We start from the raw sequence: 27,224 nt of genomic DNA, 5'->3' as shown, positions 1-27,224 counted from the left end.
AGATTTTCAACTTCTCAGTGCTCACTGTGGGGTTTAATTTTTGTGGCCCAGGTCAGCAAACATGTCTTTCTCCTTAATAAGTTGTTCAGCTAATAAGCTGCCACTCCATAGCTTTTGGTAGTTATGATAGCTTGCGAAGTTTGGAGATTTTAAGCTGGATAGGAACCTAGAGTTTTAGATTTAGATATGAATAGCTGTCTACATTATTTTAGACATTATCTTGTAGTGTTCCTGACTTTGCAGAAGGATCCTCATATATTGGTAATGTTAACAATTTGTAATTCCAACAAAGCATTTACTAAATGAATTGCAGATATAATCAAATCCTTATGAGTAATCAGTTCTGAGATGTACTCACTGTAGCATGGTATTATATTTACACAAACAAGCTCAGAATAAGATAGTGTGGCTCACCATTTGGCATACCCTCCACTAAGGCTCTGAATTAATATCAGTTTAGTAATGTCCACAACCAAACCTTAATTAGAATGCTCATATAGAATTAAAATGCTCCACTTTGTTTCTTTTGACAGGATCATTGAAGCTATCTGCATAGGCTGGTTCACTGCAGAGTGCATTGTGAGGTTCATCATCTCCAAAAACAAGTGTGAGTTTGTGAAGAGACCCCTGAACATCATTGATTTGCTGGCAATCACTCCTTACTACATCTCTGTGCTAATGACAGTTTTCACAGGGGAAAATTCTCAACTCCAAAGGGCTGGAGTCACTCTGAGGGTTCTTAGGATGATGAGGATTTTTTGGGTGATTAAACTTGCCCGTCACTTCATTGGTCTTCAAACACTTGGTCTGACTCTGAAGCGTTGTTACAGAGAGATGGTGATGCTTCTTGTCTTCATTTGTGTTGCTATGGCAATTTTTAGTGCACTTTCACAACTCCTTGAAAATGGACTGGACTTGGGAACAAAGAATAAGGATTTTTCCAGCATCCCTGCTGCCTGTTGGTGGGTAATAATCTCGATGACCACAGTTGGTTATGGTGACATGTGCCCCATCACTGTACCTGGAAGGATTCTTGGTGGAATTTGTGTGGTTAGTGGGATTGTTTTATTAGCATTGCCTATTACTTTCATCTATCATAGCTTTGTGCAATGTTATCATGAGGTCAAGTTCCGATCTGCTAGGTATAGCAGAAGCCTCTCTGCTGAATTCTTAAATTAATGTGTGCGCCTGCTTTTTGTAATAGTACTTGCTAACCTTTGGTGGAAGAGGTGATGGATGCGCACCCATCTTGCCAGATGATCTAAGGAACAGCATTGTCATCAGCCTTGAAGGATGTCAGTCACCATTCTCATCTGAAGGATGACTACCTGCTTTGGGCCCCATGGTAGGGAGTGTGGGTGGGGATGTTGAGATCTGAGAGGAAGAAAATGGTAGCTTCTAGAACAACAATGGGACTGGAAAGTTCAAGACCTCATGGGGGCTGGACTTCTCTCTGCCTATCCAGACAACTACACACACACAAATCATGGGCTCCCTCAGTGGGAGTTGCAGGTACTCACCTCTCCTCATACTGATATCCCATAGCCTTCCAAGGAAAATATAACAGATGTCATTCAAATATTTTAAAATCTAAAAGATCCCTTGGAGGAGTAGAGACCTTGTTGACACGAAGCCCGCTCCAGAAGAGTTGAGAAAATTGGAGCAGAATTGCTGTTACTTTTAATTCCTCCAAGTCATGCAGCAGATGGAATAATCTGACCCTACGACTGAAGGAAGAGGGGGAAAAAATATAAATACACGAGGCAGAAAGAGTCTCACATCCCAATTCAGATCTCAGTTAAAGCCACAGTGACAGTGAGGTCAATGGTTTTTTTTCCAGATTTTTATTGGAGTTACAGAGAGGAGTGTATGTCCCTCTCTATGTTGTGGCATATGCTTAACCACAACTGCCATTTCTCTGGGAGTAAGATCTATAGTAGCAACTAATGTCATACTTTATAAAGATCAGAGTAAAATTCAGTAGTTGATAATACAATCAATCAATCAACTGCTAGCTCAATGGGAGGCAGATATCCAAATTTGACTTATGCACTCAGCTAAACTCCATCAACATGAAGACATTTACCAATAAGCCTTGATTCCCCCCACCCCATTTTATTAACCATAATCACCTCATAGTGAAATAGTATTCCAAGAAACATGATATGAGTCTGTCACTTGATATGAGAAACATGATATGAGGTTCAAAAACTTTCTAGACAAAGCACTAGAAAACAGGAGAACAATCCTGCAGTGTCGGAGCTGGGACAGATGTCCAGGTGGGTCTTTTTACATCTCCAAATTCTATGATGATTCTTATTGAAGGATCTATTATGAATTGATATAGGTTAATTTAAATTTAAACAACTGTAAAACTGCCCAGGTGATACTGAAAAGTAGCATTTGGATGGAACCTGTGCTTTGCACAAAGTAATATATTCTCCCCTGTAAATATGGAATTAAGATGAATGAAGTTAGGTTCTCATGTTTCATACACTACATTTCTTGTGTAGTACTGCTTAGTAGCACTATTAAATATGACTTTGAAAAGCTGCCATGTAGAACTGTGCTGTTAAACATTCAAACAAATGTAGGCACAACTAGCCCAGTACTATTTACCACCCACCATTAACAGGAAATATTTTTATTAACCAGAATCACCAGTCTATTTGAATTTGGTGTGCTTGCCTGAAAGTCATTGTAAAATGTTTACTGTGTTTGAATTGTAGAAGCACCTTTGGATGTTTTGTGTACATCTGTCAGCTTTAGAAATAGAGAGACTGGCACCTAGCAACAGAAGTCTTGGGTACTGATCACTCAAACTAAAAATATTAGGTGGGATATATAACTAGTACTTGAAGGCCATATGCTGAAAAAGAAATATGCTGCCATTTTTGCTACTCAAGACCTGAAAAGTTATGGATCATGTGAAGTGGCATGCTGTTGTTTTTAGGGGAAAGGGCAGAGGTGAAAGTAAGCCGGTATGCCCCGATACGGCGTACCGGTAAGAGCCGGTGCACCGTACTGGGGCAGCCCAGCTTCAGCATTGGCTGGAGCCCCAAGCCCTTTAAATTGCCTCCAGAGCCCTGCTGCTGGAGCCCTGGGATAGCGGCTGCAGGGCTCCGGGGGCTATTTAAAGGGCCTGGGGCTCCTCTGCTTCTACCGCCCAGCCCCTTTAAATAGCCACTGGAGTCCCGCTGCCTCTACTCCAGGGCTCTGGCGGCTATTTAAAGGGTCAGGGTGGTAGAAGAGGAGAGCCCCGGGCCCTTTAAATAGCCCCCGGAGCCCTGGGATAGTGGGGGCTCCAGGAGCTATTTAAAGGGCCGGGTCTTCAGCTGCCTGTGCCGCCCCGGTCCTTTAAATAGCCACTGGAGCCCCGCCACTTCCCCAGGGCTCCGGCGGCTATTTAAAGGGCCAGGGTGGTAGAAGAGGGGAGCCCCGGGCCCTTTAAATAGCCCCCGGAGCCCCGGGCTGCTGCTGCTACCCCAGTGGGGGGGGGCACTTACCTTACAGGATAGGCTGAGGCTGGCTCTGACCCCCTCAATCCCACCCCTTCCGCCCTAGTCCCTACCCCTTCTGGGGGCCGGAGCTGGCTCCAGAGTACTGGTAAGTCACTTGACTTACTTTCACCCCTGGGAAAGGGATATCTACTGATAAAGCCAGTCAAGGAGGGAAAGGAAATTGTTTCACTACTAGAAGTTGTAAAGTAACCTGAAAGAAAAGTTACTTGATTGCAATAGCCATGAGTTTGTATTTCCCAAAACTAGTTTCCTTTTCCTTTTTTCTGCTATAGTTTCTTGAGGATATATTATTGTGTAGTGCCATATCTATACCTTTGAAATCTCTGTATCTTGCAGAGAGGTGAATATTCCTTGGGAATGGGGGGAAATCGCTTTTGGGGAGAGATTCTCAGCTGGTTTAAGCTGGCAAGCTTCCATTAACTTGAGAGGATCTAAACCAGTTGACACCAGCTGAGATTCTGGGGTTAGCATATATAATAGAGCTGATTAGAGAAAAAATTCCCCACAAAAATGTAAGTTAGTTTCTGGTAAAAGAAACTGAAATTTGACTTTTATTTTCCATCCACTGAAGACTGAAACGTTTCAGCCAAAGTTAGTTTATGTTTTGATAAAAACTTAACAATTTGGAGGGAGGGGGGAAGTCTCTCCAAAAAATTGGCTTTGACAAAATAAAAATTTTCCATCCGTGTAATACTGAATTTCTCTTATTTTCTTCATCTACTAGTGTTGATAAAGCTGGCTCTACACATTTAGAAACTCTTGGGTGAAATTGGTTTCCATGTAACTTTTTCAAGTCTACTGTGCCTTCCATAGATTATATTTAAACAGATTAATGCCCTTTATTTGAGATGCAAAATACGATATCCAATTTGAGCAAAGTGGGTATATCTCATAGTTTTAAAAATATACAAATATGAAATATACTTACCGTAAGTTGTAGTACTAAATTCCAGAAAAAAAATTAACTTGTATTTTTATCACTACAGTATACATAAGGTCAGTTTTTTAGCTTCATGTGCAAAAAAAGCAAAGTCAGTTATAAATTAATGCACACAATGACTTTCAAGTACTGATTTGTATTGTACAGGCCATTGAATACTAGACATTCCAAAGACAAACTAGTGTCTAGAATATGTCTGACATAAGAGTACAGAAAATGTGCTATTTTATAAAGGGTTTCCAAATGTAGATTCTTATAGAATACAAAGAATATAATCAACTACTTAAGATAATTATGTAAAGGAATGTATGTTTATTTAAAGTGGAGATCATCTTAAATACAAACATTTAGACATACAACAAACATTGTTGTAGATCAATTTTTTTATTGCAGAATGTGAACAAAAATGCCTCCTGTATTTTAAATTTGCATTACAGTAGAATAATTTTGAATAGCTAAGTGGATATAAAGTAAGAATCTAGTCCATAAAAAACTTGCCCTAAATATAAGCTAGCTACGGAGAGATATTTGCTCTTTTCTTTATTTTAGCGTAGCATGGTTATTAATGTATTGACAAGAGGTTTCCTTTACTCTTTTTAGAAACCAATTTGAAGTAGCCTTATATCAGAGGTAGCCTTAAAACAGAGAGCCTTATAGTAAAGGGATAGGGTATTCGATTTATAGTGATGCTTATTGTCTTATTTTCTGTAGATTGATTTTCCTAGTGAAACTTTCTATAAATATTGAATTATACATGTGTATAAAGATAAGCATTTCTTTAAACTGGTTAAGTTACTTCATTAAAATGCAGCTGAACTTTCTTTTCAATTATATACAAACATTTTGGCATAGTGTTCTCTCCACCTAATACAGTATTTCAAAAACTAAGAGAGGATAGTTGGCTAATTCTCAGCTACTCCTCCCATTTTCACACCAGAATAAAATTGTGATCCTATATATAAGGTGTACAGTAAAATCTCTAGGGATACGTTCTCAAAGAGTGTAAGACACAAACTCCTATATGTATCCTGACAATTTAAACAAAAATAAGGAGAAAATATGAATGCAGCAAATCTAAAAAATTTTTGTCACAATGGTACACAAAGGCTTCTGTTCATCCAAAATGCAGCTAGTGTAAATGAATACCAAACTGTGGAAATTCCACCACTTGACACCAAAGACTAATTGTCAATTAGATGTTGGCCTCAACCCCGCGGGGTGATGTATCTGAGAGTGCTCTGCTCCCACTAAAATCAATAGGTGTGGAGGGTGCCCAGCAACTTGCAGAATTGGGCCCAGAGTCTATTTTTCTCTTACTGTCCTGCACAAAGAGACACCACTCCAAAATCTCCAGTTGTGGAATATTAGTTACTATCTCTTTGGATATTAGGTTGCTTCAGGGGGGATACTCGATGCCTCTAAAGTCCCACATGAGAGAAGGAATATAATCTTTGGCCATTTATCCTAAAAAACAGATTAAGAAACCAAACAAAACACCACAGAGACAAGCGATTGCAGTCATGGTGCCCTCTCCCAGGTGAGACTAGACCCCACAATAGTTGACTATTTTCAACAACTTTGTCTAGATGGGTGCAGGTTGTCTAGGGCTTGATTATTAATTTTGAGGTTAAAAAATATCCTTGTGTCAGAGGGGCATGTTTTGACCCTCATGAACATTGCAGAGAGCCCAGTGAATACGAAAATCCTCTTATGAGATTTGTGGTCGGACTAACATTTATGTAAGGGAAGAATGGTGGGTGGGAATTTTCATTGTGTAAACAATCTGTGGCTGTACCACAGCCTTCAGCTGAATCGTGCTGTATCAGGGATAGAACTGATTGCTTTGTGGCTCCAAAACCAGAGGCCTCTTCCACTTCAGTTATCTTAATCACAAACACCTTAACAGATCTGAACTTCAGCCCAGGAGAAGGCATAAAGCCCTGAACATTCACACAATGCCAATAATTTCTTCCCACATAAGAGGTCCATGGTAAGATTATCAATCAAGCTCTGGCCCTTTGAAATTTGTATTGTCAGTATCCGAAGGCCCAGATGCTGCAGCTTCATCCATGTAGGCGCAGGGGTCCATTCACAAGGAGGCAGCTGTAGGATCATAGCCCAAGGCTGCACATAATGAAATAGATTAATCATGTTGGTTTAGAGAGAGAGAGAGAGAGATTTTGTTTTCATCACTTGAAAGGGAATCTGGCTCAAAGAAACAAAAGATACGTTTTTAAATTAATTTTCACATTTAGAAATGGATGATTTTCTTATTGATGTTTGTCTATATTTTACTGGTTCTGTTCTCTCCCTGCTGCATAAAAATAGCTCCTCTTTACGTTAATGGGAGTAAGGAGAGTAAGGAGAGCCCCATTGAAGCTATGGCAGGTTACACCAGCTGAGGATCTGCCCCAGCGGGTATGGAGGAGACAATAAATTGCTGTTCATATAATTAAGCCTTGAAAACTACCTAATATAATGTATGGCTTATGAAATAAAATTTGGAGTAAAGAATCTCCTTTGCGGATGGCACCATGGTTAAACTTCAAGAGGAATAGATTGTGAGATGGATATGCATGTTCAGTAAAATTGTTCATTTGCTCTGAATCTAAATTTTAAGGGCCAGAGATTAAATATAAACTTTGATCAAATGATTAAAGTGACAATGTTGACTGCAGCTTTTTAGAATCCTTTGTTCTTTGCAAACTCAGTAATTAATTTTTATAGAACATTGATTTTATATTGTTTGAATATGTGTAAAAATATTTGACAAGTTAATACAATTTTGCTTCCTTAACTACCTGTATACAGTATTACGTGCATATGATCTCCAAATAAATCTACCAGATTCACTAGCATATTTCACTGTGCGAGGCTTAAGATAGAACACAAAATAAAATTGTCAGACTTTTTAAATAGAAGTCTTACATTATTCTGTTTTATTTTAAGGTATGGCATTGTTTTGAAAAGTGACATTGCAAAATTGATACCTTTCTTAAGCAACTGTTCTACTCCCTGCGGTTATTCATATCTGTTTGGTGTACTGACCCCCCAAAATAAAAGTGTTTCTTAGGCCATGTCCACACTACCACTTTTGTTGGGATAACTTGCATTGCTCGGGGTGTGAACATCCCTCCCCCGCCCCCGAGCAACATAAATTACACTGACAGAAGCGTCGATGTGTACAGCACCAAGTCGGCGGAAGAAGCTGCCATTGCTCTGGTTTTATTATGTTGACGGGAGAGCTCTCTCCCATCGGCATAGAGCGGCTACTCAAGTGATCTTACAGCTGTGCAGATGCATCAGTACATCTGTGCCACTGTAAACTTGCTAGTGTAGACATGACCTAACTTTTTAATTCCCATTAGAACTGCAGAGTCAATAAAGTGGTGAGAGAATGAGATGAATTCTAATCTAGCTCAGCATCGACATAATTTCACAGGAGCCAATTCGGTCCTCAGATACCCCTGGGTAACTTCAGTGAAGACAATGATGGGGGAGAGGGGTGTACTAGTATACAGAATTTGGCCTGTATATAATCTTTTATTACTAGAGACAAGGCATGACCCAGACAGAACAATTTGAGTTTCAGAACCCAGGCAGCATTTCAGGTCTGGAAGTTTAAGATGAGCCATTGTGCTTACATTTGATCAGGAAGTCACTAAGACGCAATATATAATGAATCCCAGCGTGCTGTTTTTACAGAGTTACTTTTCACAGTAAGAGCTAGATATATTTTACAACCACAGGGAACAGAGTAATCAGAATAATAAGTAAAGCACCATGTAATGGAAATATGTAAGCCCTTGGTCTGGTTCTGATGAACTCATAACCCAGAAAACAGACGAAAGCCAGATTTAACCCCACTGAATTCATTGAAATGTATTCACTTTAAAAAAAATACCCTATACTTAGCTCTGAATTTGTTCCGAAGTTTCAGATCAACTGAAACATTGTCTAGTATAACATTTACTATGGAAATGATTTCACTGAAGCCATCTAAACTAAAAATAATCACAGATAATGTTCTTCAGGTTTCTTTTTAAAAATAAATTAAAACTTCAAGATTTGGACTCCAAATCAGATCAATTTTGATTTTTTGGTGTCCGGGCAATTGGATTGTGACAAAAATTAACACATAGATTAGAAAATAATATTTTGTGATTGTATTTATCAGTTCAAAAAGATAGATTAATCAGTGAACAAACAACAAATAGAGTTCAAGTAGGGCTGTCGATTAATCGCAGTTAACTCGTGATTAACTCAAAAAGATTAATTGCGATTAAAAAAATTAATCATGATTAATTGCACTGTTAAACAATAGAATACCAATTGAAATTTATTAAATATTTTTGGACGTTTTTCTACATTTTCAAATATATTAATTTCTATTACAACAAATAATACAAAGTGTACAGTGCTCACTTTATTTTATTATTTTTATTACAAATATTTGCACTGTAAAATGATAAAAGAAATAGTATTTTTCAGTTCACCTCATACAAGTACTGTAGTGCAATCTCTTTATCATGAAAGTGTAACTTACAAATGTAGATTTTTTTTTGTTACATAACTGCACTCAATAACAAAACAATGTAAAACTTTAGAGCCTACAAGTCCGCTCAGTCCTACTTCTTGTTCAGCCAACTGCTAAGACAAACACATTTGGTTACAATTTGTAGGAGATAATGCTGCCCACTTCTTATTTAAATTGTCATCAGAAAGTGAAAACAAGTGTTCACATGGCACTTTTGTAGCTGGCGTTGCAAGGTATTTACGTGCCAGGCATGCTAAACATTCATATGTCCTTTCATGCTTTGGCCACCATTCCAAAGGACATGCTTCCATGCTGATGGCGCTTGTTAAAAAAAATAATGTGTTAATAAAATTTGTGACTGAACTTTTTGGGGAAGAATTGTATGTCCCCTGTTCTGTTTTACCGTCATTCTGCCATATATTTCATGTTATAGTAGTCTTGGATGATGACCCAGCAGATGTTCGTTTTAAGAATACTTTCATAGCAGATTTGACAAAATGCAAAGAAGGTACCAATGTGAGATTTCTAAGGATAGATACAGCACTCTACTCAAGGTTTAAGATTCTGAAGTGCCTTCCAAAATCTGAGAGGGATGAGGTGTGGAAAATGCTTTCAGATGTCTTAAAAGAGCAACACTCTGATGTGGAAACTACAGAACCCAAACCACCAAAAAGAGAAAATCCTTCTACTAGTGGCATCTGACTCAGATGATGAAAATGAACATGCATCGGTCCACTCAGCTTTGGATCATTATTGAGCAGAACCCGTCATCAGCGTGGACACATGTCCTCTGGAATGGTGGTTGAAGCATGATGGGACATATGAATCTGTAGTGCATCTGGCATGTAAATATATTGCAATGCCAGCTACAACAGTGCCATGTGAACGCCTGTTCTCACTTTCAGGTGACACTGTAAACAAGATGTGGACAGCATTATCTCCTGAAAATTGTAACCAAACTTGTTTGTCTGAGCGATTGATTGAAGTAGAACTGAGTGGACCTGTAGATTCTAAAGTTTTACATTGTTTTATTTTTGAATGCAGTTATTTTTTGTACATAATTCTACATTTATAAGTGCAACTTTCAATATAAAGAGATTGCACTACAGTACTTGTATGAGGTGAATTGAAATATACTATTTCTTTTGTTTTTTACAGTGCAAATATTTGTAAACAAAATAAAGTGAAATCAATATATTTGAAAATTTAGAAAAGATTCCAAAAATATTTAAATAAATGGTATTCTATTATTGTTTAACAGTGCGATTAATTGTGATTAATTTTTTTAATCGTGCAATTAATTGCTATTAATTTTTTGAAATTGCTTGACAGACTTACTTCTAAGTAGTTATTTCAGTGTGTCTTGTAAATGGCTCGTTAAGAGCTTCCAAAATATCTGGAGAAGAGGGAAAGAAATGAGAATTAAGCTTGAACACCTTTAGTGTGCCAGCTTTTTAGAGGCACTGAACCCCTGCAGCTCCCATTAAACTGGAATTATGGGTGCTTAGTATGCCTGAAAAAAAACAGGCTGTTTAGGTCTCAAAAAGTATGTACATAATGCTTCATGTCAGAGTAATCTGAGTCAGATACTAAACAGATTGATTAAAATGTGATAAATCAGAAAATGCAACATCAGAATCAGTCTCCAAATTACCTAAACAATTCTTTTGATTATTAGTTTGTAGTGTTTCTGATCTCTGTATATTATTTGTATTAATTCTCAAAGTGCAAAGCACCATAAACTCACATAATGAAGAGAAAACACTGGAGAGTCACTGACCAACTAGTCTTCACGCAGCATTGAGAAGCATGCTACATAGCACGGCCCGTTCCATCAGCTACATACTCTCTGCCCCTGGCACCAGTCCCCACAAAACTTGCTTTGGCAATCTTCCTCCACTTATTCACCCCACAAGCTCAAGTTTTCTTCATCTGATTGTCTTGATGATACTAGGAATCACTCCAGTTATACTGTAAATTCATACACTTGCTTCTTCATTAGCTATATCTTGCACACAAACACCAGGCAGCAATGGCTTGTAACATTTCAATCTGAAAGCAGAAAGCCTTTTAATATCCTGTTTCCTTAACATCCATGTCTCACATGCATATAGTAAGATGCTGAAGATGAGACTGCACTTTACACTTCATTGTAATACCTTTGCTTCTCCAAATGGCACTAGAGTAGCAGTTACTAGTCCAATTCTATGGAAGATGCCTAAGTGATGTTTAGAGTCCCTTGCGTCATGCTGCTCAGATAGTTCACGTGCTCAATGTACTCCAGTGCCTCCTCAGATCTAAGCAGGAATCTCTTTGCCTTTTCAGACCATTGTCTATAGATTCGTGTGATCTACTTACACTTAACCGCTCCACTTCCAGTCTGCTTCCCATTTAGCAATTTTTGCTCCTCTTCTTGCAATGATCCAATCAGGTCAATATCATCAGCAAAGCACAAATGACTACTTTTTCCTCTCTCCTTCCCTAACACTAATAAGTAACAGTCAGCTTAATTAATTCTAAGACTCGGGATTGCTTCTGAAAAACCAATTCTTCTTGGTTTTAGTTTTTGTCCAATCAGATTTTTTAGGAGTCTAAGAAGAAGGAACAGTTGGCTGTTTTTTGTCCCTGGCTCCCACTGACTTTAGGGGCAGTTCTGTACAAATATCTGAAGGTAGAATATGGTTTGTAAGCACATCAAAGCGATAGCTTAAGTTACATAACTGAATAGGAATGGACTACCTGATTTCTTTTCTGTTGATTCTTAAATGCTTGATACAGTCAACTAATTTAGTATTAATGTCGTGAACTGGCAAAGTGTGGGTAATGCACCTCTACCCTGGATGGCTGGTCTACTACAAGTTACCAGCCTACTACTGCTACCATTTAATAGCTAGATAATTCTTTAATTCAAGTGGTGTAGGTCTGTGCTGCAGTGCTGAAGGTCCCAGGTTAGGACCCATGGGGAGAATCATTGCATTAAGCATTGCTCCGACTCCCACTTGGTGACTTATCTGACACCTGAACTGAAAGAGTACCCTTGAGAGAGCAGATGAAAGATATATCATGGGAAAAGGAGAAAAAGAGGCGTTAAAAATTAAATGCTAATTAAATACAAAGTCAAATCTTGAGTAGTCATATTTGTGACAGGCACTAAGACAGTAACAAGAGACTTTGTGAGCGTGACTACTAGAAAATCATGAAAATTAAATGTAGGCAGTTGCCAGGTGACAAATACAATGAGACTTTACTGTGCCTTTCAGTCCATCTCACTTTCACTGCCTTTGCTCCCTTTCCCTGTCTAATGTTTTACTCCTTCTCCTTTCCCTTTGCTCCTCTCTCAATTCCACTTCCTTCTCTTCCCATTTGTCTTCCTTCCCCTTTCTGCCCCCTTCTCTCTATGGTCCCAATCCTGCATTATGACCTACACCAGCAGACTGCTGTGGCTGCACAGAGTACCACTGACATCAGTGGGGCTGTGTGCCAGCGTAGCGGTCATGGACATCACAATACTGGCCCAGGGTCTGTGTCTCCAACCTCTCCATTCTGCATCTTTCTCCCAGTTCTCCTGTTTTGCACCTTGGTTCTCTCCTCCCTTCTCTGTGACACTGTGCAAAGGGTTATTTCAACCTCTCTCCCCTCTCCCACCAGCCGTGATGTCTGACTCTCCAATGGCAAGCACATGGTACATTACTTTGGCCCGTGTTACTAACAACCCAACATCCTCCTCACTTATTTCCTTGTAGCGACCCACCACACCGATTTTGTGTTGCCAGCACTCATGATATTATCACATACCTCACTATATTTGGTGTTTTTCATAATGTCCCAGCTCCTGGAGTCCACGGGTAAGGTGCGTGCCCAGAGGTGCCTTTACCAGCCAATGGCCCTGTTGTGACTGTGGGTAGCGTCACAGTAACTCCACTTCAATTTATGCTCCCACCCCCAACAGCTGGTTGGTCATGGGCTGGGCAGAGTTCTCCTGTGACTCCAGCCAGATCAGGAGTCTGATAGACCAGGAGTCCAGTGACCCTAACAATGGGTCAACAATCCCAGTCCCCTGTTGTGTCTTGACACTTTTGCTCCAAGACATTTTACTATTCCTGTTTTGGGGATGGGGGGGAATGGTAGAGGAGCCGAGGCTGACCCACTCCTCTGGGTTCCAGCCCAGAGACCCAGCATTAAGTCACTGGGACCAGTTCCTCACATTCCTCTCTGTTTACTAACTCATCTCTCTTGTAGGCCTTTTCCAGGCTCACATTCTCTGATTCTCCGTCTCTGGAAGTCCAATTTACTGGGATACTTCCCTCCACTATACTGCTAAAGATTACATCTTGGTAGTCTCTCAAGTAGCCTTGGTAGTCTCTCTGATCTGCAGCCTTCCTATCCCTCAGCTGTTGCTGACCCAGGAATTAGCTCCAGCTGAGGATCTATCTCACCTATCTGTTAACCCCTTAGTGGCCGTAATAGAATAGGGTATAGACACCTTGTGACAATTAGAAGCTTTAAAAAATAAGTTTCTAACACTCATGATTGTGGGAGAAAGCTGGAAACCAGAAACCTTAAAGGTTCAAACACCAGCTGGCAAATAAGAACTCAACATATATTATTTTTATAAAATCTCATGATTTCAAAGTCATTCTCACAATTTTGGGGGATTAGTAATACTGCTTTAAGTTTTTCAGTTCCTTTCCTGATCAGTAGACTGCATAAATATCGCACCTTGGACTCTGTATCAGTGGCTGTAAAATACTACTATTCTGATTTGGTAGCATTTTACACCAGTCAGCATTCTTTGTGAACAGACTACATAAAAGGGCAAGGCAATGCAGAATCAGGTTCTTTGCATGCACACTAAGGGTCTGATGATGCAGTTCTTACTCAGGCAAAATTTCCATTGAAGCAAAGGGGAGTTTTGGTTCAGTAAGGCCTGTGGGACAGGCTCAAAGGGGATGTGACTTCCCTCCCTCTCTTTACGGCTAGTTGGGAGGAGGGTTCAGAAACTCTCTGTTGTAACATGGAGCCACAGTATAGAAATGGTTGCAAATCCCTGCCCTAGGGTTTGACCATGATAAGCTGGCACAATGCTAAACATGACCTGTCACTAGTGACATTATCGCTAACTCGACTAGTCACAATCATGTTGTAACGCAATGACATTAGTAGTGATCACAAGGCCTCAGCCTCTCTAGCTTTGTGTTTAGAAGTCATGAATCAAAGCTGGAGAATGAAAGGTCCCTTTACCTATGTGCTCCCTGTTGCCATACTCAAAGTATTGCCATCCTTTTCATGAAGGACATAGGGTATGTTTACATGGGGTGCTACTCCTGCTTAAAAAAAAGAATAGAAGAGAAGCTCAGCTGAATCACCAAGGATTGTGTTGAAGATTTGGAAATAAACCTATAGTACTTAACCAAGAATTTGCTGTCTTCAATTGACAGAAAAGAAAACTGTTCATTCTGAGAGAATCAGAGTTGAGAGGAACAAGATTAGTCCATTGTAACAACATGCATTTATTCACCAGAAGTTTAAAAAAAAAAGTGCCACATGCTCACTTCTTGTATTTGTATAGATCTTGTATTTTTTCCTTCTCCAGCCAACATGCAGATTGCATTTAATGAATTCCGGTTTATGTATCCACACTTAAGAATTCCTTTAGGGTTGTAATCCCCCCAAAAGTAGTGGTAAATCCAAGGAGTTATGTTGAATAAATCTACTTTGTTTATGCATGAAACAGTGTCAGTTCTTAGAGAACACTTAATATATATAAGATCTTAAACTAAGGTTCTCTAATAGCATTGGGAATATGGTTCCCATGGTTCCATCCATATATGGGACTGAAGCATCTTTGAAACAGTTGTTTGTGGATCTTATTCCTAATGCATTTCTGCCTGAAGCACTAGACACATGATTTTATAATTTAACAACCCGGAGAAAGAAGAGAAGGAAATAAATTAATTTAAATAACTAAACTTCCAGAATCCTAATATAATGCTTATTCGACAAGGTGGCACTTAGCCAATGTATGTATGGGGCATGGGGTTGTGGGTTGAGGTGCTGCTGACCTGGTTTATAGTATCCTCTGTTTGGTATCAACTGTTTCTGGTGTAAGGCATTCATGATGTCAAAGCAGTGCCTCTAGCTCTCCTGAGGATGTGTATACAGAGGCGTTCTAGACCAATGTCAATAAGCAATATCCCCAGTGATCTAAAAGAGCCAAGCAGCCAGTCAGGATATAATCTGTATTACAAAAATACCTACAGCAAGACACTAAGGGGGGGGGGGGACACTGTTGGGGATGGAGAAAAGATCAATATTTGATAAAGCAAACAACAAAATAATCAATGTGCCAGTGCTCCCTTCCCACATTCCCTCAGACCTCAGAATATGACCTTACTGGTCTTACTAGAGCAGAGGTGGGCAAACTTTTTGGCCCAAGGGCCACATCTGGGTGGGGAAATTGCGGGCAGGGGGTTGGGGTGCGGGAGAGAGTGTGAGGTGTGGAGGAGATGTGGTGAGCAGGAAGGGGCTCAGGGCAAGGGGTTGGGGTGCAGTAGGGGCTCAGGGCAGGGGGTTGGGCTGCAGGAGGGGTGCGGCAGGGAGCTCAGGGCAGGGAGCTGGGGTGCAGGAGGGATTCGGGCTCAGGCCCAGTGCCACTTACCTGGAGTGGCTCCGGGGTGGCAGCAGCACGCTCCGGGGCCAGGACAGGCTGCCTGCCTGCCTGCCCGCCCGCCCTAGCCTTGGCCCCATGCTGCTCCCAGAAGCGGCCGGCATCACATCCCTGCGGCCCCTATGGGGGTGGGGAGCAGAGAGCTCCGCGCACTGCTCTTGCCTGTTGATACCTCCCCCGAAGCTCCCATTGGCCACAGATCAGAATTTTAGGGTTGCAGCCCCCTTACAAGTCAGCATATTTATCCCAGCAGATCTGATCTTAGTGCAATACCTTCAGTTCTGCTCTCTCCCAAGGGCTCTGACAGTGTATACCAGTAACAAGCCAGCTTTCACAAAGCACAGTACATTTATTTAGGGCACAAATATCATAGAGAAAACATAAACCAATAAAGAATCTACACTCATGCTAAGCTTACCAGGTGTCACCCTTCTTCCACATGAAGGTAAGTTCCAGTCTTCAAACCCTTCCAGATGGGTGTTGCCCTCTTGATTACAGTTTCATGTCAGTTTGAAGACCATATGAGGGACTCTCGGTCAGTTCAGGGTGGCCCTTTATACCAAAAGCCCTTTCTTTGTCTTCTGGGCCTCTTGACCCTGGTCTGAACAGTACAGGCAACTCCCCCAGGGGGATGCTACTATTCTGGAGCAGTTTACCTATCCCAGGATTTGGACTAATTATCCCCCACTATCTGATTTTATTTCCTGAAGGAAGCCGGGTAACCCTCTCCCATAGAGCTAGAATACAATCCTAGCTCACAAATATACCTATCACATTTATAAATACAAAGTTTTGATGAATATATCCTTTGCCCATAGCCTCTGGCACATCTCAATATAATAGTATTTTAAAATTTCCACACTTCCAAGGTCTCATGTCTGCCACACTAAGATACTGTCTCATCAGTCCAGCTCAGACTTGTTGGAGGTGGGTCCCATGAGGTAGAGAGGGGCCCTTGGGAATTCCTTTTTCAGGTGAGTGAGGAGGATTCTGACCCCTTTGTGGCCCAGCCTGCCTGAAGGGGTCTGCAACTTCTCTGTAAGCCATTCTGTCTCCTGTTGGGTGACCACCAATCAACTGAATCCTTAACCCTACCAGTGGGCCCACAGTTCATTTACCCAAAAGATCCTTCTTATCTCTGCTCCTCTAAAGCCTTGTAAAAGACTATTGCATGCTTCAGGGACATGATCAAAACAGTTGTGTCCCATCTACACTGTGGTGTAGTCAGCAATCCATCCTGTGACTTTTAATTCTGGGAACCTATGTTTTATTAAGAACATTAAGAACCTATCTATTAGCACTAGGCAGCACAGTCTGTAAAAGTAAGTCCTGGCGATAGAGAACCAAGGAGAACTATAGGGTCTGTCTATGTCCAGTAGCCAGAATAAAAGAATCCTTTTATATTCATAAAAACAATGAGGAGTCCAATGGCACCTTAAAGACTAAAAGATATATTTGGGCATAAGCTTTCATGAGTAAAAAACCCACTTCTTTAGATGCAGGTGCCACCAAACTCCTTGTTGTTTTTATATTCATGACATAATACTCTCTGCTGCACTATAAGGGGCACTATTTGTAGAGCAGACAGGCCACAGGCATGATGCATCAGAGAAAGCACTTGAGGGTGGTCAAGGACACAATAAGAGAGCTAAAGCCATTAAGTGAAGATCACCAGTCCAAGCATGAGCAAATCGTCAAAAACCTGGTTACCTGAGATCATTCTTGTTTGAATTAATGTTTTCTTGCCACACTATAAATGATATTTATTTTCCATTCAGTGGTATGAGGCATCCAGAATTTTGCAAGAAATTCCAAAAACTTCATCCAATCCAAACCATTTGAGTTTTCCCATCTGTAAACAGGATAAACTAGTATAATTACATCCTGTATGGGATGTCATTGAGGCTAAGCCACACTACAGAGAAGATAATTAGCAGATAAAGTCAGTTACAAAGGGTGTTATCGCAAGGTAATGGTCTCTTGGTGCTAGAGGAATACCCTTATCGAGAATAATTTGAAGGCAAAGTTATGCATTTATTTTCGAAGCTGGAGACACTGATCTCATGCCAATAGTTTATTATAGTAATGTTACCTCTGTTACACAAAATTATTCATATAGCAGGTATCATTTGCTATGAGTAACATTTGTGGAATAGCAGGACAGTTTCTTATAGCAATGTGTAAATTTCATTACTGACTTCAGATATGATCTGTTTTCTTTAAATTCAGCCAAATAGAAACCAACCTAAAGTACTGTTTGTTGTTGGTTAAACTGGGTGAATTTGATCCTTATGAAAGTGATAGGCTAGCAACACTGGTTAGAAGCAAAGATAATTGTATGCAAATACTATGATAGCCTCCCTTATGAGAGCTCTGCCAGTGTTCTGAATTCCATTGTGCTCTAAGAACATAAGAAGAGCCAATGCTCCATCTAGCCCAGGATCCTGTCTTCTGACAGTGGCCAGTGCCAGATGCTTCAGAGAGAATGAATAGTGCAATTATCGAATGATCCATTTCCTGTTGTCCTGTCCCAGCTTCTGGCAGTGAGAGATTTAGGGACACCTGGAACATGGGGTTGCATCCTTGACCATCTTGATTAATAGCCACTGCTGAACCTATCCTCCATGAACGTATCTAATTCTTTTTTTGAATCCAGTCATAATTTTGGTCATCAACATGTTCCATAGGTTGACTCTATGGTGTGTGAAGAAGTACTTCTTTGTGTTTGTTTTAAACCTACTGCCTATTAATTTCATTGGGTGACCCCTGGTTCTTGTGTTATATGAAGAGCAAAATAACACTTCCTTATTCACTTTCTCCACATCAGTCATGATTTTATACACCTCTGTCATTTCCCCCTTAGTCGTTTCTTTTCTAAGATGAACAGTCCCAGACTTTTTAAATCTCTCCTCATATGGAAGCTGTGCTTTACTCCTAATAATTTTTTTGGCCTTCTCTGTACCTTTTCCAATGCTGATATAGCTTTGTTGATGTGCGGCAACCAGAACTGCATGCAGTATTCAAGGTGTGGGTGTACCAGGGATTTTTATAGAGGCATTATGATATATTCTGTCTCATTATCTAGCCCTTTTCTAATGGTTCCTAACATTCGCTGAGCTTCTTTGACTGTTGCTGCACATTGAGCAGATGTGTTCAGAGAACAATGACTCCAAGAGCTCTTTTTTGAGTGGTAACAGCTAATTTAGACCCCCATCATTTTGTATGTATCATAGGGATTAGGTTTTCCAGTGTACATTACTTTGCACTTATCAACATTGAATTTCATGAGGCATTTTGTCACCCAGTTTTTTGAGATTCCTTTGTAACTCTTCGTAGTCTGCTTTGGACTTAACTATCCTGAGTAATTGTGTATGGTCTGCAAATTTTGCCACCTCACTGCATACCTCTTTTTCCAGATCGCTAAAGAATATGTTGTACAGCACAGGACCCACCCACAACCACAATCCCAGAAGTGAGTCAAAAGAGTAGCATAACCAACCATGTGTAGAATGATAGCCCCCTACCTGATTGATTCTCAGAATCTGCAATGGCCGTACTACCTCTACCTCCCACATGAAGGAACAATTAGGTCTGATCTACACTTAAAATTCAGGTCAATATAGCAAAAAATCCACTGCCCAGTAGCTATCCCGACCTAACTCCCACTGTAGATGCAGCTAGGTAGATGGAAGAATGTTTCTGTTGACCTAGCTACCTTTGCTCAGGGATGTGGTGTTCTTACAATGATAGAAAAATCTTTTCTGTTACTGTAGGCTGCATCGACTCTATGGGATTATGGCAGAATAGGTCCAGTGCTATGGTCCCTGTAATGTAGAAATGGCCTTAGTTAGCCCTTTAAGCCTTCTCAGGAGGATACAATTTTTGCTCCTTATACTTAAATATCAAATTTCCTCCCATTTCAAATAACTTTGTAGATGATTAAATCTTATATAATTTATGTTTCATCGTCTATGCTGCTTATTTATCATTTGTGCTTCACTCAGCCTGGGCAAGAATACAGACTCATCAGTTGAACGTCCTGGTTCTCTACACAAGCACAGTGCTGCTATGTTTGTTTCATAAGCACTTTTTGTTCCAGATAGTTGTCCTTCATCCCCCATTACCAATGGAATAATATAGGGAAAATACCATGAGGAGCATGACATTTTCATCTCTGGCTTCCCTTTAGGGATGTGGAGGGCAAAAGTTCGCAGTGCAAATGTGCAGAAATGTGTAGAAACTTTGGGTCCAGTTCTGCTCCCATTAAAGGCAAGGGCACAATTCCCATTGATTTCAAAGGCAGCAAGATTTCTGGTACCCTATTTCCAAAGTGGCCATTTGAGAGACAATCATATTTTAAAATGAAATTGTGTTCAATGGTTTCAGGATTATGTTGGTTTTCTGTTGAAATTCTTAAAGGTAACAAACACTGAACTATGTGGCAATCAATTCAAGTCTTTACACCAACGTTTGATTGTTGGAAAAATAAAATTAAATGAAAATCCACCTCTACTTTGTAGTTTAGTAATATGTAGAGAACACAAAGCAATTACAGAAGCCCCAGAATAGTAAATGCACCATTTATTATAAACTCCTATAGTGCTGTTAGCACCTGGAACTTTAATAGTAAGTGACATTTTATTGCTAATTGTAATCTACATATTCACAGATTTTAACTTTGCTGTTAAGCAATTAATATAATTACAGAGAAATCACCTTTTAAAAACACATTCTTTATTGTACCAGAAACATTATTCCAGTAGTAGAACAGGTAATAATGAAATTATGAAGTCCTTAGCTCTTTAAATTTACTTTTTCAGGTTCATTCCAAGAATATGAATAGCATATTAAATATAGATTATAAAATACCGATTCCTCCAAACAAAATTCACTGTGATATGTTTTAAAACACCTGAAACCTGTCATTCTGCCCCAGCACCATCGGAACCTCAATTAAAAGAAAAATGTCCAGGATACAGACAATAAACAAAAGGAAAATAATTCTGAATGCATTCAATGGATACAAGGGGACACAGATGGCTCTTCCTCTATCCATCTCCATCCTGCTCCCCCAAAATCTCCACCTCAAAACTTTTGGGGCAGGATCAGACACAGAGTACAGATTTTGGCTGAATGTATATAATCCAGTAATATGAGAATTGTATCAATTGTGTGTTTTGAACTAGGTCAAGATTAAAGACAGCATCTGGTTTTTCATCACTTTTAATGGTGCTAAGTCTGTTGAACAGAAACTTGCTCACTGACAATCACAGACTAAAGAACGTATTTCTCACTGCATCACCTGTGCCTGTGCTCAGTATATAACAACAGCAAAGCATTAGTAAATTCAGAGGCACTTTTTAAAAATGGCTAGTCCCTTGGCTGACTGTTCTGTACACAGGGCTAAATTGTTTCTTCTGACTAAATCTATAAATGTGTCGGGAGAATGTTTTAATGATGCAGTTTTACATTTACAGAACATATTCTTAAAGAATAGCTTCTGGTTTGGTTGATATTACGTGTGCGTATGGTTCATCTCTCTCTCTCTCTCTCTTCCCCCTCCCAACCTCGTCTCTCTCTCTCTCTCTCTCTCTCACTCACACACACACACACACACACACACACACACACACACACACAAAGGCAAACATTAAAAAAGTTCCAATTTAAACCTTTTAGAAATGATTGCTGCATAAACAAAACATGAGTGCACACAGCAATTTCATGTTCTAAATCCACCCACTCACTTGTTCTCTGCGATTCAAGAACAGAGCCACATGGGCAGATTCACAAGGTTTGAGTTACAGACATCTGTTCTGAAATAATACTCAGCATGTTAAGGTTTGGTTCATTAAGCAATTTGTTCAACAGAGAAAAAAGATCTTTTAAAAATTGTTTTATTTTACCTTTAAATAATCAAAACAGACACAGCACTATAAAAACATGTGACACAACCTGAAGGGGTAGCCATATGTGGATGAGTGTAAAAGAGATTCATCTTAAAAAGTATGATCCTAATGCTCTTTCTATATCAAACCAAAATGAATGCAAATACAGGAACAGAGGAATGACCATATTAGATCAGGCTTATGGTCCATCTAGTCTAGCATACTGTCTCCTACAAGGGCCAGTACCAGATGCTTCTGAAGGAGCAGAAACCAAATAGCAGGCAGATGTGGGATAATCTGTCCCCATGAATGTCTTGCCCTAATCCCTAATAAAGACTGGTTTAAGGTCCGAGATTTTTGTCCTTTCTAAAATGTTTTGTTTGCATTAACTGCTCTAACTGTAGATATTCTTGTTATCCACCTATAAACATCCAATCCTGCTTTGAAACTTACTACATTTGTGGCCTCAATGAATTCATGTGATACTGAGTTCCACAGTCTAATTACAAATATTGCCTTTTATCAGGTTTGAACTTGCCACTTTTCAATTTCATTCAATGTCTCCTTATTCTTTTTGTAACTGATGGAGAAAAGAAGATTCTGATCTCTCTTCTATCATTCATTATGTTATATACTTTTATCACGTTGCGTCTTATTTGTCTCCTTTCCAAGGTAAACAATCCCAATTTTTTCAATTTCTCTGAGGCTAAAATCTTGAACAGAACAGAGGAAGGACAAAGACTAGTTTTCATTTCATAGGCTTGCCTCAGGAAATGTCCCAATTTACTCTCAAACATTACTGGTGGATGCAAAGCACAGTCTCAGCTTGAACAGAATGTGTTTTTCTCAGTCTCCACAGTGGCACAGGTTGTTATCCCTGTGCTCCGATCCTTTCCTTGGCTCCCATGCTAATACTATTGTCAGTTCAAGGACTTGGTCCCGATCTACAAATCCACCAAGTCTCTCCAGTGACCATATCTCCATCCATGACCTACCAACACTGCTCCTCTCCGCTGGGACAATGCAGTTAACAAAACCTAGGATGAAATGTGTGAGAGCAGATAAAGCATTCTTAGTAAGGGAAGGTGGAAGAGCTTGCCATACAGACTTAATTCATCTGGCAAGTACTTAGATACTATAAGAAATGGCGTACTTGTGGCACCTTAGAGGCTAACAAATTTATTTGAGCATAAGCTTTCATGAGCTACAGCTCACTTCATCAGATGCATTCAGTGGAAAATACAGTGGGGGAGATTTATACACATAGAGAACATGGAACAATGGGTGTTACCATACACACTGTAACAAGAGAGTGATCACTTAAGGTGAGCTATTACCAGCAGGAGAGCAGGGGGAAAGCGGGGGACCTTTTGTAGTGATAATCAAGGTGGGCCATTTCCAGCAGTTGACAAGAACATCTGAGGAACAGTGGGGGGTGGAGGACATCCTTGCAACAAAGTCTGTTGCCAACTGTGTCCACATATCTAAGTCAGCCATAAAAAAGTTGGCATACTGTGGGGCCATGCGGGTACCCATCGCAGTGCTGCTGATTTGAAGGTATACATTGTCCCCAAATGTGAAAAAAACAGACTCCAGCGAGAGACTGCTGAATTGGAATTATTTTGCAAACTGGATACAATTAATTTAGGCTTGAATAGAGACTGGGAATGGATGAGTCATTACACAAAATAAAACTATTTCCCCATGTTATTTCTCCCCCCCACCCCACCCCCCACTGTTCCTCAGATGTTCTTGTTAACTGCTGGAAATAGCCTACCTTGCTTGTCACCATGAAAGGTTTTTCTCCTGCCCCCCTCTGCCCCCCGCTGCTGGTAATAGCTCATCTTAAGTGATCACTCTCCTTACAGTGTGTATGATAAAACCCATTGTTTCACATTCTCTGTGTGTGTATATAAATCTCCCCACTGTATTTTCCACTGAATGCATCCAATGAAGTGAGCTGTAGCTCAAGAAAGCATATGCTCTAATAAATTTGTTAGTCTCTAAGGTGCCACAAGTACTCCTTTTCTTTTTGTGAATACAGACTAACACGGCTGCTACTCTGAAACCTTAGATACTATAGTGATGGATGCTATCGTAAACTCTAAGATAAATAAACATGATGCAAGTCCCAAAGTAATATACAGTATGAGCTTACTCCTACTGACTTCAGGGTTGGGCAAATATTTCTAGACTAGATAAATTTGAACTATAATTTGTGGCCCTAGGCAGAATTTCACTCCAAGACCCTATGCTTTATTTCTTCACTCTCATTCTACATTTTAAATTTCTTCTCACCTACTAATTTGTCACTAGAAAATACAAATGAGTTATCAAAACAACACACTTGTAAATCATTTCCTCCAAAAGTTTCTTTGAAATAACTAAAGTTGCCAATGAGTGTCTCCTCTCTATTGTAAGAAAAAGTCATATCTGACACAAGATCCAGTTTCATTTCATGCTACAGCTTTGAAAACTACAATTTCAAAGCCATCTCTATAATATTTAAAAAATACAGTTCTCTAGTTGTTCAGATTACACATCAGCTTTGGTCACTTTACCTAATGCAAAGTCAAAACATTGCAACCTGTGGAGTTATCACATGCTCATTCTACTATGGGGTAAGAAATTAATCTCTGGGGACCACTCCCCCAGCCACCTTACAGCATGCATGGGCAGAAGCTGTGGTCTCATAGATCCATGTCTGCATATAGCTCAAAATCCTCCTGCCACAGGTGAAGATGAGTTCAGTGTGCAGAGGGGCTTTCTATGCTAACAGAATCAGTGTTATATTGCAGAGCAAATCCCTGTAGGTGGGAGGGGGATGGTGCCATGAACCTGCACCATTCCTGCCATCATACCCAAAATTATGGAGCCACAAACACAATGAAAGGGCTTCCACAGAAATCAACAGATGGGTGTGTGGAGGAATCGTATCATTTGCATCTCTTCTGGTAAATGGGTCTCACTGTCTCCTAATGCATCTCCTATGGAATTATTTCTCTCCCAGCTTAAAGAAAAGGAGTACTTGTGGCACCTTAGAGACTAACAAATTTATTAGAGCATAAGCTTTCGTGAGCTACAGCTCACTTCATCGGATGCATTCAGTGGAAAATACAGTGGGGAGATTTATATACATAGAGAACATGAAACAATGGGTGTTACCATACACACTGTAACCAGCTTGATCACTTAAGGTGAGCTATTACCAGCAGGACACAAATCAGACCTCAAGAACTATAATTCAAAAACCAGTTGGAGAACACTTCAGTCTCTCTGGTCACTTGATTACAGACCTAAAAGTGGCAATACTCAACAAAAAAACTTCAAAAACAGACTCCAACGAGAGACTGCTGAATTGGAATTAATTTTCAAACTGGATACAATTAACTTAGGCTTGAATAGAGACTGGGAGTGGATGGGTCATTACATAAAGTAAAACTATTTTCCCATGTTTATTCCCCCCCTCCCCCCACTGTTCCTCAGACGTTCTTGTCAACTGCTGGAAATGGCCCACCTTGACTATCACTACAAAAGGTTCCCCCCCGCCCCCTCCCCGCTCTCCTGTTGGTAATAACTCACCTTAAGTGATCACTCTGGTTACAGTATGTATGGTAACACCCATTGTTTCATGTTCTCTATGTATATAAATCTCCCCACTGTATTTTCCACTGAATGCATCCGATGAAGTCAGCTGTAGCTCACAAAAGCTTATGCTCAAATAAATTTGTTAGTCTCTAAAGTGCCACAAGTACTCCTTTTCTTTTTGCGAATACAGACTAACACGGCTGCTACTCTGAAACCTGTCAGAGAGGACAAGGACTGAGGCCCAGACCCTCAAAAGATATTTAGGTGCCTCACAGCCATTGAAATCAATGGAAGTTGGGCACCTCTGAGTACCTTTTAGATTCTGGAGCGGAGTGCCTGATCTAAAGCCCATCCATGTTAGTGGAAAGACTCCCATTGACTTCAATGGACTTTGGATCAGCACCTGAATGGATCTGGAGGCTGAATTACCTTGTCAGCCTTAGAAGGCCTCTATATCAGGGCTGAGGCATGCTGTTGGGTAGTATGGGGAAGCTTGGATGGCTGTTAACTACGCGGTACCCACTCTGTGAATAAACAGAGCACTTCATATTTGAGGGCTGTCACAGCTTTCAGGAGGATTTAATTCACTCAAAAGAGAAATCTCATCATGCTCACCTGGTCATCTTCTCAAGAAAGTAGGGTTGTCAAGTGATTAAAAAAATTAATTGCGATTAATAGCGTGATTAAAAAACTAATCATGATTAATTGCTGTCATAAACATAGAGATAAGGGTCACATAAAATCCCTCCAGAGCAGCTGTACTGAATCGTTTTACTTGTCAGATGTTAAGAAGCTCAAATAACCTAGTTGGCACCTGACCAGAAGGACCAATGAGGAAAGAAGATACTTTCAAATCTGGGGGAGGAGGATGATTTGTTTGTGGCTCTCTTTGTTTGTTCCCTCTCTGGATGGAGAGAGAAGCCAAGCAGGGACAACATCTCCTGAAAATATACCTGGAATAATCCATCTAAGAATTACAAAAATTGTAAGTGAGGCAAGGAAATGCATTAGGTTATCTTTTATTTTAGCTTATGAATTTTCCCTATGCTAAGAGGTAGTTTTAGTCCTGTTTTTGTAATTGTGAAGCTGAGTCCAGAGGGGACTCCTCTGTGTTTTAAATCTTTTTATTACCCTGTAAAGTTACCTTCCATCCTGATTTTTCAGGTGTGATTCTTTTACTTTATAATAAAGTTCTTCTTTTAAAAAGGAAAGGAGTTCTTGTGGCACCTTAGAGACTAACAAATTTATTTGAGCATTTGATGAAGTGAGTTGTAGCTCACAAAAGCTTATCCTCAAATAAATTTGTTAGTTTCGAAGGTGCCACAAGTACTCCTTTCCTTTTTGCAGATACAGACTAACACGGCAACTACTCTGAAACCATCCTTCTTTTAAGAATCTAATGTAAGTACAGACCAGACAGTTTAACTTCAGGACACTAAAATCAAAGGCAATTGGTTGGTAAATTATTCTCAAGTTCCCCAGGAAAGGGGGTGAAGGGGTTTGAGGGGATATTTTGGGGTAATAGGGATTCCAAGTGACCCGTCCCTGAATTTTTGTATTTAAATCACTTGGTGGTTGTAGCAATACCATCCAAGGACAAGGAAAGGAATTTGTGCCTGGGGAAGTTTTTAACCTAAGCTGGTAGAATATAAGCTTAGGGGTTTTTTCATGCGGGTCCCCACATCTGTACCCCAGAGTTCAGAGTGGGGAGGGAACCCTGACAATTGCACTGTTAAACAATAATAGAATACCATTTATTTAAATATTTTTAGATTTTTTCTACATTTTCAAATATATTGATTTCAAATAAAACAATACAAAGTGTACAGTGCTCACTTTATATTTATTTTTGATTAAAAATATTTCCACTGTAAAAAACAAATGGTATTTTTTAATTCACTTAATACAAGTACTATAGTGCAATCTCTTTATCATGAAAGTTGAACTTAGAAATGCAGTATTATGTACAAAAAACCAACTGCATTCAAAAATAAAACAATGTGAAACTTTAGAGCCCATAAGTCCACTCAGTCCTATTTCTTGTTCAGCCAATCGCTCAGACAAACAAGTTTGTTTACATTTA

At 39.8% G+C, this 27,224-nt stretch overlaps 1 protein-coding gene and 1 long non-coding RNA gene across 3 annotated transcripts in view; one reads left to right on the top strand and one right to left on the bottom strand.

Moving 5' to 3' along the window:
* KCNG3 (potassium voltage-gated channel modifier subfamily G member 3) overlaps positions 1-1,739 on the top strand; it is a 29,439-nt gene extending 27,700 nt beyond the window's left edge. For both annotated transcript variants that reach the window (XM_038396153.2, XM_038396154.2), the window contains exon 2: positions 534-1,739. In XM_038396153.2, the coding sequence (XP_038252081.1) occupies positions 534-1,179 (646 nt within the window). In that variant the 3' untranslated portion in view covers positions 1,180-1,739. The remainder of the gene's footprint in view (positions 1-533) is intronic.
* LOC122459524 lies at positions 1,635-12,826 on the bottom strand. The gene is made up of 3 exons (XR_006280283.1): positions 12,794-12,826; positions 10,337-10,394; positions 1,635-1,727 (listed from the first exon to the last, which is right to left on the bottom strand). It is a non-coding gene; the product is annotated as an uncharacterized LOC122459524 (long non-coding RNA).
* Positions 12,827-27,224: the final 14,398 nt, after the last annotated feature.

This window comes from Dermochelys coriacea, chromosome 3 (assembly GCF_009764565.3).
Source record: "Dermochelys coriacea isolate rDerCor1 chromosome 3, rDerCor1.pri.v4, whole genome shotgun sequence".
In the NCBI taxonomy this organism is placed as follows: Eukaryota; Metazoa; Chordata; order Testudines; family Dermochelyidae; genus Dermochelys; species Dermochelys coriacea.
Note: the sequence above shows the minus strand (reverse complement) of the source record. Positions and strands in the feature narration are given on the sequence as shown.